Source organism: Strix aluco, chromosome 16 (genome assembly GCF_031877795.1).
Source record: "Strix aluco isolate bStrAlu1 chromosome 16, bStrAlu1.hap1, whole genome shotgun sequence".
Classification (NCBI taxonomy): Eukaryota; Metazoa; Chordata; class Aves; order Strigiformes; family Strigidae; genus Strix; species Strix aluco.
In genome coordinates, this window is record NC_133946.1 from 7,549,705 (window position 1) to 7,567,714 (window position 18,010).

An 18,010-nucleotide genomic window follows, 5' to 3' on the forward strand; every position below is an offset into this window, starting at 1 on the left:
AACTTGTGCTAAACTGTAGGACTGTACGTCCCACAGCGATTGCTAAGGTAAAGTAGATGGTGGAGCACGAGGTCCTTTATGCTTTAACAAATGGCACGCCCCACTTCAACAAGTCACTTCCACAGCATGCGGTGCAAAGCTGCCAAGTGGAACTGGAACTTATCAATACAAAAAGCAGAGAAAGACTTTTTCCCTATACACATTTTCCAGCCTCCCAGATTCAATCCCTGCCAAGATTTCACATAAAAACACTGCAACAGTACCCAGACCAAGAGCCTCCGTAGTCTAAATATGGTATTTATCTCTGTATTCAATATCCCTAGTTCTTCAGCTAGAGTCATGACAGTAAGTTTTACTCTTTTTATACATGACACAGTTTTACTCTCACACACACAACCCTGTCTGCAGGTGACAGGTTATTCATAAACCTGGTTGTCTTAGGAAACTAAGACTTCTTTCGTCTAACTGTTTCCCCTGAAACGGATTTAGCACAAGGTCCATCCTGACAGGCACCCTGAAAAGTGCCATGCTGTAGCAGGTAGTCAATTACCCACCACACCTTTTGGGGGTTTGGGGTTTTTTTGGTTGGTTGGTTTTGGTTTTAGCTAGAACATCAGTTGCTAAACCAATTTTTATCACCTTCCCCTTCTACCTCAAGTTAGTTGCTTTTATGATGCGCTATTAAATCCTACCCTAAAGTTCAGTGAAATTGCTCCAGTTGTCCTTATTCCACCCTCATCTATGAATTCTGTAATTCATTTACAGAATTCAAGTAAAAGGGCATGGCATGAGTCTTCTGTTACCCCCCTACAACTTCATCTATTTCCTGAACCACCCTTTGTTCTTTTGAATTTTTTCAGTTTCTCTCACAGAACAGAGCAACTTAACAACTCTGTAGATTCAAATTCTCTCTATTCAAATAGTTATACCTCTGTTTGATGCCTTTAATGCTGTAATTTCTCCCAGCAAAGATCTCCCTATTTTACTTTTCATTTTCTGAAGAAAACCTAAAATATGATCTGATTCTGAGTCCAGTATTCTGACAATTTACTAATGGTGATAGCACAGTATTGTCCTGCCTTATCATTTCAGCTCACCTCAGCCTCATTCTGATCTACTGCCAAAATTTCAGTGTCTTTCTGAGGTGCTGAAGCCCACTTACAGTGAAATGGAGAGCATCCATACGAAATAAGCCACATTTGTCTCTATTATACGGTCTCACTGTCTATATATTGGTGATTATGTATTTATAAGGATTTTCTTGTGTTCATTTCCTCTTTCTGTTTTTATGTCACTTAAACTATGGCAGCATCTATTTTAATGCAGAAGTGTATTTGGTCTTGGTGTACGCCCTTTTCTACCACCTTCCTTCATGACAGTTTCCACACCAAGCTTGACACAATCCAGTCCTTAATTACATAGTCTAGTCTACTACATTTACAGTAAAGCAATTCCTTAGGCATGAAATTTTTTTTCTACTCCACAAGTGACAGTCTGATTATACAGATTTTTTAAATATTTTCTTTTCTCTTCAACATTTGCTTTTTGTTTTTATTTCTAAATCCCCAATCATAATATTCATATCCAGATTAATTCTGTCCTTTTTATTTCTCAATTCTTTTCACAAAAAATGTAAACATCACAAATTCCTGCCAGAGTGATTTCATTATATTTACCAGTAGTTCACCAATTTAGTTTAACTACACATGTGTTTTGTTTTCTAAAATACAAATAACAGTATTCTGGGGTTTTTATAGACTGTCATAGTGTAAAGACTATCACAGTGTTATCCAGCAAAGTCAAAAAAAAACATCACTCATTTTATTTTTCATAGCATTGCTAAAATAGATTGTTGAAATAGATTGTGGAATCAGGCAGAAAGCCAGCCCTTTTCTCTCATCATAAAATTATCATTTTTCTATTTATGTTTTGATGGACAACATTAATAAGATTTCTTACTGAACTAGAGATATATTATTCCAGTAGTAGATGGAACAACTGTTTTGTGTATGCACACATCTATAACACGTAAACATTTATAAAGCACTTACAGATGACTCACGAAGAGACAGGTTTATCACATCTTCAGACGGTGTTAATAATTACTAGACTGCAAACCCCCTTCTATACTCTCCTGTTTTCTTTTCAATTTATGCTTCCCAATCAGAATATAAAAAGGCACTTTGTTTCCTCCATTTCCATGTACACCTACCTCAAAAAGGCAACTATAACTATATTCACATGTGCAAATCAAGACACACTAAAAAAATATATGTAATATATATTTTATCCACAACTTCGATTTCAACACAACTTTGTAAAAACATTATTGCTCCAGTCCAATTTCATTACTTCAACATTACTAGATTAATAAATATGCAGTAGGAGTTTCACTTTGAGTTTTTGGCACACTAAAGCAAATATCCAGGTGGGCAAACAAAGAAAACCAGTGTGAAAACACGGCTTTTATGAACTAATCCAAACATCCCCGTTTCAAAGAAATATGATTAAGGGATTGTCTTGTTGTATTACCTTCAGGAAAAAAAAAATATCAGTCAGACAGGCTGCTCAGGCAGACTTCCCTGAAACTATAGTTGTCTATGCTTACACTGATTGTAATTAAAGACTGACAACGTACCACAGTGAGTTTCTCCCCAGTATCACCTGTTGATCTTCAGTACAGACAGACCAAGGTTTAACTTGCCCATCATTTCCATAACATTTTTGTGTTCCTTCTTAAATCCTTACAAATCATTTTTACAGTTTTCAAGAGAGGGATGCTCTTGTGTGGATGGACAGTACCCAAATAAGGTCATACTGAAAAGCAATCAATGGCATATGCTAATTGAGCAGTTGACAGGCTAATCTTGGTGAAGAGTTTTAGCTTGAAACAGGAATGACATCAATCTTCATTCTGCTTTAAGAAATTGCTTGGCCAATTTATAACATTCTGGAAAATTAATATCCAGCCTCCTGTGTCTCCAAACTGACTAGAATATTTTACCCAGTACATTCCTCAATTTCAATAGTTGCCATTTAAAAAAAAACAAGTTAGTTTTCTATTACCGTAATACTGTTTAGAAAGTCAGAAAGCACACAATCCCAGACAAGATAAAAAGTAGCTTTTTATGAGACAAATATAATTCATAAACACAAGTTACAACTCAATAGTACTTCATGACACAGCCCTCACTAAGCCAACTACTTAATATATTCCCTCTTCTCTATTTACACAAGATATTTGCTTCTCTTTCTCTACAGAAACAAAAAAACCCACCCTAAACAAATGACCTACCACTTCACAGAAAGCATGGCTGGCTATTGATATTTCTTATTTACATAACTGAGAAATCTTCAAAATACACATTTAAAGCTAAGTATTAAAAAAAACCCCTATTCTGATGTGAGTAGTCAGCTAACAACTATATGATGTTAGCATCAAGGACAATTATCCTAATTTAAAAAGCATCTGATTAAATTTTAAAAGCCAAAGGTGAGAGAGCACACAGCATCCACAGTTTATAAAAAAATGAACATCACTTAAAAGCTGAATGACACTAGGTCAAGTGACAGCATTCGGTGACAGTAAATAAAAAGTTCTTTTCTTCTAGCATTCCAAAAAGTATTTCCTTCTTGCCAAGAAGTTATGCACAAATCAATTCCCATCATCTCCATGCATACTCCATTTGCCAGACGAGAAATCTTACAGTGAATCATTGACAGAATCCAGCCATCACAAGTTACCAAAATGTAGGTGACTGTCAGAAAATATTAATATGGTCTGCCACTTTTATGGTGTTTCTAGACTTACCTCGGCAGATGGTCCCATTCCCCACATAGCCAGGTTTGCAGGTGCAGCTATGTCCCCTGACAGTGTTAGTACAGATTGCATTCTCATCACAGTTATGCTGTCCGCTGCCACACTCATCATGCTCTACAAGGGGGGGAAAAAAAAAAAAAAAAGTAAAAAACATTACAAAAGAGACAGTGAGATTTTCAGTGTGATGATGGGACATTTGAAAACCAAATGGAAGAACAAGATTGCCACAATGGGTGAACGCTGGAGTTTGGTGCGGGAGTCAGCTACGGGTCTGCTTCAATTATGAAACTCAACATGTACGTAGTGACATCAGATTACTGAGGTTCAAAAACAGGAAAAAAAGAATCAGTGAGGAGGCAAAGTATGACTATGACAAAAACCCATGGAGATTATGACAAAAATATCTGCTATGAAGACTAACCTTTACATCGCTGTTCATCACCAACAGTAATAAGCATAAATACAACGTAAGTGAACACAAGCCGGGCCCTAACAGCACGCCCTTTAAATACACAGTTCAGTTGTCACAGCCACTTGCTCTAATGCATGCTGAGCTGACTCTTCCTCTAATAGCATGTAATAACATTTTACATTTTTAGAGCACCATTCATACCATCAAACCCCAAAGAGGCTCCCAGATAAATGGGCCATATTTTGCTTTCATCCAGCAACTCCAGCTGCTGCCACTGAGCCTAATTTGCTGCAGCTCCTGCACTTCACTCTCCTGCTACATTTTGTTCTAGTAAAGCATCAGTTAGAGGTGGCGAGCTACCTGACCCTGAATTTTCTCACTTCTTCCTGCAATTACTAGGAGCTTCCCTCATGCAGTAGGATTGCAAAAAGAAAGCCTGAATATTTTACACTTCTGCACTGGTGGATTTACAGTTTTGTTCAGTGGAATCAAGAGGATGCAATGAAATTTCTTAAAACCAAAGAACAGCATACATAATAGAAAAAAATCAGAATCTAGAACCCTTCTCAGTAGTCTTCATGCAACTGCAATCATCAGGCTACTACCCATATGCTGAGAGGTACAAGGTATCCCCTTCTGGAATTAAGAATTTGCTTAAATATACCAATGAATAAGGGGTGTTCAAAGGACTATGGACAAAATTTGGCCGTCTACAGACCACAGAGAGAGGTAGTGCCACTAAAACATGAGCAGAATACTCATTTTTACAGACTCCAAATTAAACCCTCTGGAAGAGCCTCTCCATTGAGAGCAACAGGATCACAGGCTTCGCCAGGCCAAAGTTAACTTCTGCAATGCCCTCACTTTACCACAGTACAGAATGAGGGCCAACTTCAAGATAATGCAAGAAACATGTAGATTTAAATGGTGGATTCCAAGGCAGTCTCCCAACCAAATACTTCTGCAACACTGTTGATAATTTGCGGGACACATATTCGACATGCTTTCTATTTTTCAAACATATTTGACAGCAAAATGATACGGATTGCAACCATTTTCTTTTAAAGAGCATCAAAGCGATATATCACTTGCTCACTCTTTGCTTTTAGCAAGAAACTCACACACACACACTCAAATGTGCCTGGCTTTAGCTGATAAATTCAGGCTTACATTTATACTTGTTACTCTATGGTGGTCCCTAGGCCTACTTAGTAATTCACTTCAGCTCCTTGCCAATTTTCAGACACCTTACATATTCTGAATGCTAGGCTTCTTCAAGGGCTGCCTGTTCTCTCCTTGATCATTTAAGAAATGGTGCCACAGCCTGATTCTTGCCACTCTGGTCTCAGACTGGTGCTCAGACACAAGGAGTATTGAGTTACCCTCCAAGGAAGTGCGTAGCAGGCAGCTGAAGTTGAATGCTGCTTTCTTGTAAAAGAGACACCCTCTCCATAATCTCTCCCTCCTCTTACTACTAGTTATTGCCATTAGCTTTCATGTGTTCATATTCAAACTATAATGAGAATGCCTTTGTGATAGGCTCATGTACACACAAGAACATTCCTAACTCAAACAATTGCCAAAATTAGTTGATTACCTTCTCAGCACTTCAAGTACAAACAAAAGATTTCCCAGTGGTAACATATGTGCTTTGCCAAAATACACAAGAGATTATACTCTGCTATGTTGTTCTAGGACTTCGACAATGTAAATCATTGTGTTTACCCCTCCTGCAGATGTACAGATGCTGGCAATATTGAAAGATTTAGCACTGACAAAGCTCCTTTCCCACAGTCATACTTAAAACAGAGGTCAGTTTTTTCTAAACTGATATAATTTGAAGAGTTAGCAACAAAACTGACCATGGGAACCTGCCCTTCATAAGACATCCTAGCACAAGGACGACTAATGGAACCTCATCTGCATTAGGAATCCCCAAGAATTCTTAGCAGCAACGTGCCTGCAATGATGGGAATTTTAAATGAAGTTTTCCCTGGTGTAGAGATGTCTATAGATAATGTTGCTACAGGCCTAATAAGAATGAGAAAGCATTGATTTTCTGTCAAGGTACAAAAATCTTTTAGTCCAGATGGCAAAATCCTTAAGATTCTGTCAGTAGTGAGTTATCTTGGGTTTTCTTCTCTCTCACAAGAGATCGTCCTTTGGAGCACTTGGTGTTCACATTGGGAAGTGAGCATGGAAAGTTGGCTCACGTTTTGTTTAAACTTGAAGGAGATTATGACTAATTTGCAAAAAATCACTGCTTTCTTACACACTCCGCTTTCCAAAATCCCCCATTCAAGCACATCAGACAGAAATTGCTTTTGCTTTAATGTTATGGTAAATATTATCTGAATAGACAGCAATCAAAGACTGAAAAAGAAGGACACTGTGAAACATGTGAAAGGACTCACAAACAATATCATTCTAAAGCACCAAAGAAGGGAGAGCCGAGACAAAAACCTCAAAGTCATATCTTATTTTGACAATTTCCCTTTCAGCTGAAAATGAGAAACACAAGGGGACTCTAAAAGACAAAAGCAAAAGTAATTTTTTTTTAATACACACATATGTATATGTAGATACAAATAAATATACTGCCAAGCTCAGAATTAAACCATTATCAAGTTTGATTGAAGTCATCCATCTTTCTGTGACTTCTATTTCTTACGTAATATACACAAAAGGGGGTTAGGACCAAAGACAAAAAGAACTGGCAGGCTTACCAAGAAGGACAGCACACCAGGATGCAATTTCCTGACCCAGCACTCATTCCCCTGGATTATTAATACCCCTTTCAAGAAACAAGTACCATTTCAGAAGAACAGTCACAACAGCACCATTCTTTGCTTACAGACAAGTTAGTTTATGAAGTGTCTGTAAGTTATCTTCAGCATTAGTATTTCTGTTACTCAGGAATCCTGCTTATTGCTGCCTCTATTCCATGTTTTGTCTGTGGTAAAGCTGAGAGATCAGTTACTTTTTGTGCCTCTGTTTCACTCTATAAAATGAGGATATTACAAGAATCTTGTATATTTTTATTCTAGTATTTGTCATTCTTCTGAAATCCTCAAATACTAAAGATTTTACAGAAAATTAAAGGATAGCAATCTTCTGTTGCAAATAAAAGAAGAAAAGTCAACTGCTGGTTTACCTTCCACTTAATTTACTTTTCCTGCAAGCAGAGATGAGGTATGAAAGGACAGATCATGTCTGAAGCTTCATCTCACCTGTCCCTGTTCCCTAGCCACCAAGCTACAGCTAACACCAGCAAACTGCACATTTAAACCAAACATTTTCCTTATGGATAAAAACCTTCGAGAATTTCCAAAAGCTTTCATGAACTTTCCCAAAATCCTCAAGAGTATCTTATTTTCTGCATTCACACCTGAACTGGGTCAGCTGGCGAAGCAATGACTATAAAGTTCGTTCGTTCCTCAGCCTTTATCTGAGGATGGCCGACTTCCTCTAAAAGCACTTGAAATCACTGGTAAGAAATTAGTCCCCCTTTTACAAAAACATATCTCTGCCGCTTGTGTTATATGACTCTGTGGAACCATGACATGTATCAACTGTGGCTGTCCTCTACTAAGCAGTGTTTCAGTTTTGAAGAACTAAGGTGTCTGAAACAAAATCTCTACAGAAAACTTCTATTTGAAAAAGCTGTCACTGGAAAGCCAACCATGGTTAACTGCTTGCCTCAGGCAACTGAAATTGTATCAACTTGAACAGAAGTCCATCCTGATAGCACTGCAGGTATGGGGACACTGATGTTTTTACGTGGGTAGCGTTACAACACAGTGCATGCACAGTGGTTGAAGATAAGTAATGTGGTTATCTCTGCTTTGTTCACAGGCAACCTAATAAAAATAAGTTTATCTTGATGATTAGAATACTCAGGAGCTGTCTGACAGAATTTGTTTCAATATTCCATAGCCTTACAGAGATAACAATCACATAAAAAGCAAAGTTAATTCACCAGAAAATAGTTTCAAGTAAATGGTTAGTTGCACATCCTATTATAAAAAGCACCAATGCATCCTACAAATTGCAGAAAACCACCTTATACCAAAACACAGGCTGGCCTGTTAGCACATTGATGTTATGGCACACACTGTATCTCCTTTTTTCTGAAATTCCAGAGATGAGACTAGTTACAGTACAATGGAAAACATAGACCTTTTCCTGTTGAAGTCTCAATAACACGAAATTAATAAAGAACTGCTGAAATAAGCACAACTGCCAAACTGCCACAGAGAGAACTGCGACCAAACTACATCCCCCTGTACCAGTGTGCACCCTCAAGGCAGATAGACCCCAGCCAAGCAAACACCACACCAACATCTGCAAAATCAGCAGCCAACATATACTGTGTACATTTGTAAAAAACAACAGTTAAATAATACCTGAGGCAGCAGGAGACCAGGAACGTGACTAAACTACACTCCTACCAACAGAATATTCACTACAAAAGGTCAAGCCTCTGCTAATAGCTTTATTAGCTACACCTTCAGCAACAGCAAAATAATCAATCACAATGCATTTCAGCTGTGAAGCCACTTGCTTAAATTTTAAACAGACCTTTAGCTTTCTTCAAGATACGGGTATGTATTTAGGCTAATGAAGTCAAAGCATCTGTAGGTTGCAGCAGCTCCTGCACACCTCAAATGAGTAAGCACTGCAGCTGCTCCACCATGAATATGTAACCCTGCTGATGGCTGATCACTTCAGTGTGAAGTATAACTAGGAATATTCAAAGAAGGACAAAAAAGCCAGCAACCTTCAGGCATCCATATTTCTGTTCAATCTTCCGTATCCCCATTTTTCTAGCCCAATCTTACTGAGGAATCACATAACTATTCTGTTCTGTGGAACCTGAAAAATACCTTCTGTTCTGGGCTAAACTGAACTGGAAGAATGCAGTAGGAAAAGCACCAGGGGCTGAGGGGAGGGTGGCATACAAAGATTTTGTCTGCCTGAGGTAATGTATTCTGCATAAAACCACCCACACCATATTGCAAAACTGTTTGTAAGTAAAAACAACCACATAAAAGTAATTCAGAACACATACAAAGTAAAAAAAGGAATTATTTGTCATGTATTTATAAATACAGATGCACAAATACTTAAACATATAAATAAACAATTATAGGTAAATACACATTTTCTCCATTCATATGTACATGAAATGTACTGTTTGTGAAAGGTTCTAGGCAGCTCTGACAATTAGCATCAGAACTGTCAGTAATAAAAAATAGCATATTTCTATACTCTTGAAATTTTGGGTATTATAAATATCCAGATTTTTACTAAAGAGATCTTTTCAATAATTTTTTTTCTATTCATTATAGAAGGGGAAGATAATTTTTGCCTGTATTTTGTGTGTCTTTTTTTAAATGCATTTTTCAGAGGTGCTACAGAATTTCTACAATTCTTCTGCTTTCCCGTGTTGAAAGAGATATCACCATCAGACTTACTGGATTTCTGTGGGCTCTACAGGTAGGATCTACTTGGCTGTATCTTTTTTTTTTTTCTGTATACACATGGAATAACTCAAGTATTTCTATTGTTGAACACTTTGTCTAAATTATTTAACAGGAAATTAGAACCATAGATTGAAAATATATAGCAAACAGCACATAGTAAAGCTAAGAACCTTTGGTCAAGAGTCAACTAACTGTAACATCAGGATAGCTTTCCCTTGCACAGTTCAAAAGCCCATAATGGATTTCAAACTTACAATTTCTAAAAGGTACATTTGACACAGGATTTATTTTTCAGCAAGAGTGCCGACCTTTTTATCTTTATTTTCTTTAAATAAGGATGCTCTTCAAAAAAGGGCCGACACTGAAATGCAATTACTGGAGACATATCCCATCGAATAGTCTTTCACCATGGCTACTCTCACTTCTCGTTACAAGAAAAGGCCCCAATTTAAACTTGCTTACAAGATGGAAACAATTTTCTTATTGTAAGGATTTTCTTCCATTAGTTCCTCAAAGCCTTCATACTTTAATAATAAAACATATACCTTTGGAAAACACTGTGCAAAGATTCTGACTATTTGTATTTATTCTTATTTTTACAACATTGAAAGGAAATCTAAGTTGTTCTCTAAATTGTTGAGATCACAGTCTGCTTCTGGGGTATGTAACCACAAACGCAGCAAACATTTCTATACACCGAGAGACTTACAATAGAGACACAACTCACTTCTGGAATAGCAAGGTCATCAGATGGTACCATTGTTTATTAATACAGAGACTATTTGTATAGAATACATGCCCTAATGTAAAATTAATTAGCTATCTGGTAACAGTTAAGCAATGGCCTTTGACAACTCAGAAATGAGAAAGCCATCTCTCCAAATACTTTTAAAAAGCAGCAAGGCTTTGTTTCAAGGCATTCAGATGTCTATGTAGTAACCAGGGCTTTAAAAAAGAGAGATTAAAAAATTGAATTTAGGAAGAATTGTGGACTTAGTGGGATCAGGATTTCAGCTCATAAGAAGTTCTGATGAAACAAAAGGGATAGCTTTTAAATTGACTGAATAAAAGGAAGCATTATTCCGAACACACAGGAAGGAAGAATCTCCCCCAGAAAACCTGGGCAATTAGAAACAAGTTGCATACATCAAACAAAAAATTACATTGCAGATGGTAAGCTGGTGAAAGATAATAGCTAATTGTGAATCCAGGCAACACTGGGAAATAAATAAATAAATCAGTGTTTTCCCCTACTCATGAGAATTAAACAGTTTATCTATGCCCATTCTGAACTGAGTCATCCAAGCTCACCCTGTCCATTTCCGCAAGGAAACAGGAAGAAGGAACAGGGCTCAGAAAAGCCCCATCATTCCTTGACATAAGGATATATTGTAACTTTATCCTTATGAGCAATTAAACATACAAATGCTGGCAGAAATTTGCCAGTTTTGCCATTCTTTTAGCAAGAAATTAAAATGCTTTTCTAATTTATGACACAGCAAAGAGCTTCTGGTGTCAAACATGGAATTATTTAGACTACGTTCTAAAAGAGTAGGCACGTGCTACTCTTGGGTAATTAGAAAGAAATAGTGGTATTTAATTTGAATATAAAATTCTTAATGTGCATGCAGTTGCCTCTCGGAATAAAACCTCTTGAATGTTTCCTTTTCAATTATAAACTGAAATTCTTTCTTTGACTTTCTGGCACCTGGTTAGGTTTTGGTCACATTCTCCTCTCTACAATCAAGTTTATAAAATAAACTACTAATGTAAGTCAAGCTTATTCTTTTTTTTCTATTTTGTTCTGATTTATTCTAATCAACTAATCTAACTAGAACTGTCTAGAAATCAACATCAATCTAACAAAAGGTAAGATTCATGTTTCTAAACTGGTATTTAGAGAGAATCCCTGAGATTTGTCTCAGTGATTCAATTTGAACTTCAATTATTAGTTGGTTTAGTTTAGATTTTCACACCACAATGAAATTTTCTTTGTAGCCATGTATTAGAAGACCATGAACAAAACCAATGTAATCTTATTCATGCACTTTATATGTATCATAACTAACACGACATATGGATATATCTAGTGGAAAACAGACTAAAACTAGCTCGTCCTCAAGAGACCAGTATGCAAATGTGGGCAATAAGGACACCTGTACATCAGTCGGTATGATTTCAACATTCAGCGAATGAAGTCTTTATAACTGATGCCTTCTGCACTAAGATGCTCAGCCTTCTTTATTTCCCCTCAGCAAGAAGCAGAAAGCAGAGATGAATGCAAAGGTCTATATTACATTCCAGTATACAGAGACTTCATTATTTATTGTCAAAAAATTCACCTTACTAATGATCCTTATTCCTATGAATCCCATGAGCTCCACCTTCATGTTACATATATGGACAGAAATAAAAAGAACCGTGGATAACAAAAAGATACTGTAAAAGAAGATAACATATTTTTTTCCAGAAACGTTTGTAGTACACAAAACATTTCACAAGCCAATGTTTTTCATAAGGAGCTTCTGTTTTCCCTTTTACACTTACCTTAATTTAACATAAAGAAAGCTAAAGAGTATTGAGTTGAAACTATTTCTGAACAGTCAAGGAAGAAGCATTTGCTTTTAAGTTTGGATGATCTACCCTCTTCAGTACTCAATTCAGTTTACACTTTCAGTCTTTGCCTTCGCTCAGCCCTGTTAAATCCATTTTTCATATTATACTCTAAATCATGCAAATAAACCCAATGCATAAAAGCAAAAGTCAAGGTTCTGCTTGAAGTTAATACAACATCAGATACAGTTTACTTTTTTTTTTTTTGTATCAATACAAGACCTTTTGCTGGCAGCTATTCACATCATAAGCACCCTAAAGAGCATATGTGCAAGCATGCATACGATGTATCCCATTCTACAATCTGAAGGAGTTCTGCTCTACCATGTCCCCTCTTGCACTGAAGGTCTCCATGTCTTCCCCCTCAGTTTTTGAAATGGGCAGACCAGAAGTGCACACAGGATTCAAGACACCAGAATATCACGGATTTATACAATAGCATACTAATACTTTTCATTTGTTGTCAATCCTTTCCCAAAGGATCTTACTGTTGTGCTCGTCTTTGACCATGGCTGAGCAGTGAGCTGACATTTTCAGAGAACTACCTGCAATAATTCCAGTATCTCTTCTCTGAATGGTAATGGCTAATTTAGAGCATTTGTATATATATCTATCTTTGGGTTTTTTGGGGTTTGTTTTTTTTTTACTTGAGGGAAAGGTATTTTATACTCTGACCCTCTGTTCTGCCTCATTACTTTATAAAAACTACTACCAATAGTAGCCATCTGAATTTGCATGAAATGAGTTCACTCAGCAGTGATAGGAAATTCTAAATTGTTAAAATAAAAATGTTTATTTTTGGCTAAATCAAGATGAATAATAGGTAGCCTTGCTGACGGTAACACTGCATTTGTTTTCTGCAAGAGAAGGAAAAAACAGTGTATCTCTTGCTAGCACACTATAAAAGATTTGCACATATATCTTAAATGCCTATATAACATTTGTTAGGAAGTGGGAAGACAGACATTTGGTTTTATTGTTTTCTGAACACAATACTACAAAAGAAAACAAAAAAGCAAAGGAAAAAGAGGAAAATCTGAAAAAGTCAAATCCTGAAAAACTGAGTTTAAAGCTTGGACACTGGCATGGTTTAACCCCAGCCAGCAATTAAGCACTAGATACCAACTCATTCTCTCTCCCCCTCACAGCAGGATAGGGGAGAGAATGGGAAAAAAAAAAAAAACAAAACACCAAAACAACTTATGGGTTCAAATAAAGACAGTTTAATGGGACAAAAAATGAAGGGAAAATAATAATAATAGAATACACAAAACAAGTGATGCACAATACAATGGCTCACCACCCACTAACCGATGCCCAGCCAATCCCCAAGCTGCAGTGCCTTGCGGCCAACTGCCCCCAGTTTATATACTGGGCATGAGGTCATATGGTACGGAATATTATTCTCATCCTAAATCCAAAACACAGCACTACACCAGCTACTAGGAAGAAAATTAACTTTATTCCAGCTGAAATCAGGACAGACATATTGCACCCTGATAAGAAGCTCCCCAAGATAAAAGAAAAACAGCATTGAACAAACTAGGTCAAATGTTTGAAAATTCAAGAATCACTGGAAGCATACACCATTGTTTGCTTTACATTTAGATTTTATTTCCCTAATCTTTTAAAGTGTGTTTGAGTAGACATGTCAAATTAGTAAAGAAAATTAAAATAATTTTATAAATATAGAAGAACAACTACTGGATTATTAGTGTGAAGAGTCACAGTATCAAGGGTTTTTTTGACATTGGATATGACATTGTCATATATAGCAGGGAAATATTAACAATATACAGAAATTCCAGAACGTATCTTTAACAAGCAGGCTGATAATAAAATGGCAATCCACCTGACATACTCTCAGTTTAAACTGGATACTTTGCTGCAGTTTTGTGGACTTCTTTTTGAAAGCCAGATTATTCATGTTTGGGTGCAGTATTGTCTAGCTGTCTAATGCTGACAAGTGATCTTAAGAAAAAAATCAGCATGTAAACACTACACACTAGGACAGCTTGGATGATTGTGCCAGAGGATTAATAATCCATTACAGTTTTCACATCTTCCATCTCAACATATTTCTCACATAACAAAAATATGTGAGGCAACTTTGTCATTAGCAATGTGCATCTTTAACTCTAAAACTTGCCAACGAGCTTTGAGCACAGTTGTGGAGACAGGCATCAAATTCAATTCAGACCAGTTCTAGACAAGAAATTCATTGCAAGAGTTTGGAGAGGTCTGCATATCGCAAATTTAGAGATGCAAATGAAATTTCCACTAAGGAAGAAACCACCCTCCATTGTCAAAAAAGCTCTTTTGTTATCTTTATGCTTTGAAGAGTTGGCAAATTCATACCATGAAAAGAATGAGCTCTTTTGCAAGTACAGTTTCTCACTGAGCAAAGAGCTGGCATATCCATACCAACCAGTTTTCAGGACTGAGGCTGAACTCCATGAAGATCAGATGATCTTTCAGAACTAAAACCAAGCAGTAAGGATTGCCCATTTTCAATCTTACAGACTGAGAGTAATTCCTAAATTTAATGGTAATAGAGTTCATAAGAGCTTCATTTCTGGTCCTACAGCTCAGAATGAATCATTATGCAAACCTTTGCATAGGGCGAAGGAAGCATACAGCGTATTGCTAATGAAACACAGCCCAATATAAACCCATTTTTAAGACTAAGGGATAACAATAATTAAATCAAAGTCTCAGAGGAACAATAAATGGTTTACAAAGTTAACAAAGGTGAAATACTGTACACATGAGAAACACATGCGGTGTTGAAGAGCAACTAGCTATATCCTCATCTGCACAAACCAAAACATCTTAAAAGCTTTTCTCCTTATTGGATTTATAAACCAGAATGACCAGTTTATGGACTGTATGTCTAGAAGTTTGCAGTAACCTGATCTGTATGCCAGTCTCTTATTTATTTATTTATTCATTTATTTAAGGAAGCCAGAAGAAAGTCCAGATTTCATTAAAGGTACAGTATGGTCTTGAGGTGCAATGGTCAGAGCACAGGTCCATACGCTGGGAGCTCATTCTGTTCTGAGCTCTCTCACAAACACAGTACTTTACACAAGTCATACCATCACGCCTGAGCTGTAATGCATACCAATACTTTTTAATTGAAACATGCTAAGCAATATGGTTGTCTTCATTATTATTATGGGATATTAAGCTTCTAATACAATCCCTAGCTTTTCTGCAAACCAGTTAAGCCTCAAGGCATTGGACTTTTATGAGGCACCTTGATTGTGTATATTGATTTCCGTATTTGTAAACCACTAGTTATTCCAATATTGCTTTTCTTGACATAGTTATAAAGCAGAGAATTTCATACAGAGAACAAATAAAGTCTTGAACTCAATGCGATGTACCTCACTGAAAGAGAGCAACTACACAGTTCCAGCTAGGCTGGAGCAGTGACATTAATATTGATAGGAAAAAAACCCCAAACAAACAAAAAAACCCACAAAAAAAACCCAACCCACCAAACACTTCCATGAAGTTCTCAGCTTCTCTAAATCATAGGACATTCACTTAAAAAAATAAAGAAATCACACATAATGACACAATCTGAAAAAATGAGACTGTCTAGCAATTGCCACAGCCCAATTTACAGTTTTCAGCAGAGATGCCTGTTACCATTACATCTTAAAATAGAGTTTTATTTTGCCTCTGTGTTGTTAAAGACTGAATATGGTCAAAGTATCTGCATTGTGTCAGAAAAGAAACCCTAAAGCAATATGTACTGATTTATTTATATAGCCATATAACTTAATCTAAAAGGACAGACTGCTTTTTATCCATAAAATTGTGAAAGCTGCATATTTTATGAAGTTGATATCAGAACTTATCATTCAGGTATTTTCAGTTCAACAATAGCTGCAAGCTTTATTTTTCAGAAATCTCAAAATCACTTACACAAAAAGTGTGAAATAGACCTTTGTATGCAATTTTTAGCCAACATTTCATCATGGCTTGATGAACTTATACTGGTGATACAAGTTCAAAAGTTTTGGATTTCAGCACTCCATGATGCTTTAACTTCCACGTTAAAAAAAAAAATACTAGTAATACATACACCATTTCAAACTTGCACAAAAGTCTATTAGTGCTACTGCAATATAGTAAGGTGGAATTGTTTCTAAATAAGCCTGTGTGTGACAGATGTGTCAATCTACTGATACAAGAACACATAAAATCACAGTTAAGGTTTTGTAGCAGAGTTCAAGTATAATGAGGACAGGACACGTATTATTTCTTTGCACCTATCAGAGATGCAATGAGAAGGCTTGCAGACTGTTGGAGCATGTGTTACAGGTGATATGAAAGTCACAAAGACTTAGCATTCAATTTTCTGTTCACAAAGTTAGACAGAGCCGAGCCTTCAGGTTCCCCTGCAGTCTTAGCACCTTTATGTTTTATGCAGTAGTTTCTAATTAAGCAAATGCTGCAAAAAGGATGGACTCCAACATATTTTAAGCTTTTACAGAGTAGAGATGGACTGTTGTTTCTTACTGAAAGTACACAGAATATTTGCCTAGTTGCAGCTCACCCAACAAAGCCAGTGAGTGCTGACAGATTGTTAAAAATGGATGTCTAAAAACTGGCTTCTAACACAGTATTTAGGCGTCTAAATTACTAAATGGTTTGGCTCTTCCAGAGTGCTGAAAACCTAACTTCCCCCAATGCATTTAACTAGGACAAATAGGTTCTCAGCACTCAAAAAAAAAAAAAAAAAAAAAAAGGAAAAAAAGAAAGTCTAGTTCTTTATGTCACTCCTGTGTATTAGCCTTCAGTTACTCCTTTAGCCTCACAAAAATGCTATGACATTTTTACATGGAAGGAAGTGATCAAATCGTTTTAGCCCTCAAAGACTGCAACTTCAGCATTATATTTACTCTCAACACACAGAATCAATTTTTATTTGAAAGCAGAAATGGCAACCAGTGTATCATCATTTCCTAAGGCACTTATGTTTTCCCCTGGAGATATTCTACCATAACAGTGATCACAACAGACCACACTTGTCTTATGAGATCTGACAAGATCACAACCTGAGCTGCAACTACACCTTCTTATATCAGCAAAACACTGCACAGTATGAAGAACCCACTGCTGAGACGAAAGATAGATCAAACAGAATTTATACGTTGTACCTTGCTCAGGCTTTCACAACTAACTTACCAAAAGATAATGACAGCACAACTTTATTTTTAATTTTCATCATTTAAGTAAAAATTAATAAAAATTACTTAGATACACAAACATATCATCCATGAGACTGGAAAAAATGCATGGTTGGTTGATGTTCATTCAAACAGGGAATTCTCCTCTAGAAGACTTCTGCTCCAAATGCATTATAAAAGTCACAGACACTCACAGAAAAGTGGTATCAACTAGTATGTATTACTAGCCGAGAAAAACAGGGATTTAAGTACAGGATTACCCCAGAAAACTGATGATGCAAGAAAGGTGCCTTTTCTCAAAAAAACCTTAGAACGTAATTTTAGGGAGGATAGAAGCAGTAACCTGAAGTACCTAAAATCATCAAACACCATGGAAAGCACTGCAGAAATACACTGGAGGTTCAGAGCAGGGGCCCCTAGGGGATGAAGTCCCATTCATTTTCTGGCTCCATTTTCAGTGTTAACCAGTGCCCAA

The 18,010-nt window shown here is 36.6% G+C and overlaps 1 protein-coding gene across 2 annotated transcripts in view; it reads right to left on the reverse strand.

The window, feature by feature from the left end:
- NELL1 (neural EGFL like 1) overlaps positions 1-18,010 on the reverse strand; it is a 296,030-nt gene that overhangs the window by 110,979 nt on the left and 167,041 nt on the right. For both annotated transcript variants that reach the window (XM_074842236.1, XM_074842235.1), the window contains exon 14: positions 3,812-3,934. In XM_074842236.1, coding sequence (XP_074698337.1) covers positions 3,812-3,934 — 123 coding nt within the window. The remainder of the gene's footprint in view (positions 1-3,811; positions 3,935-18,010) is intronic.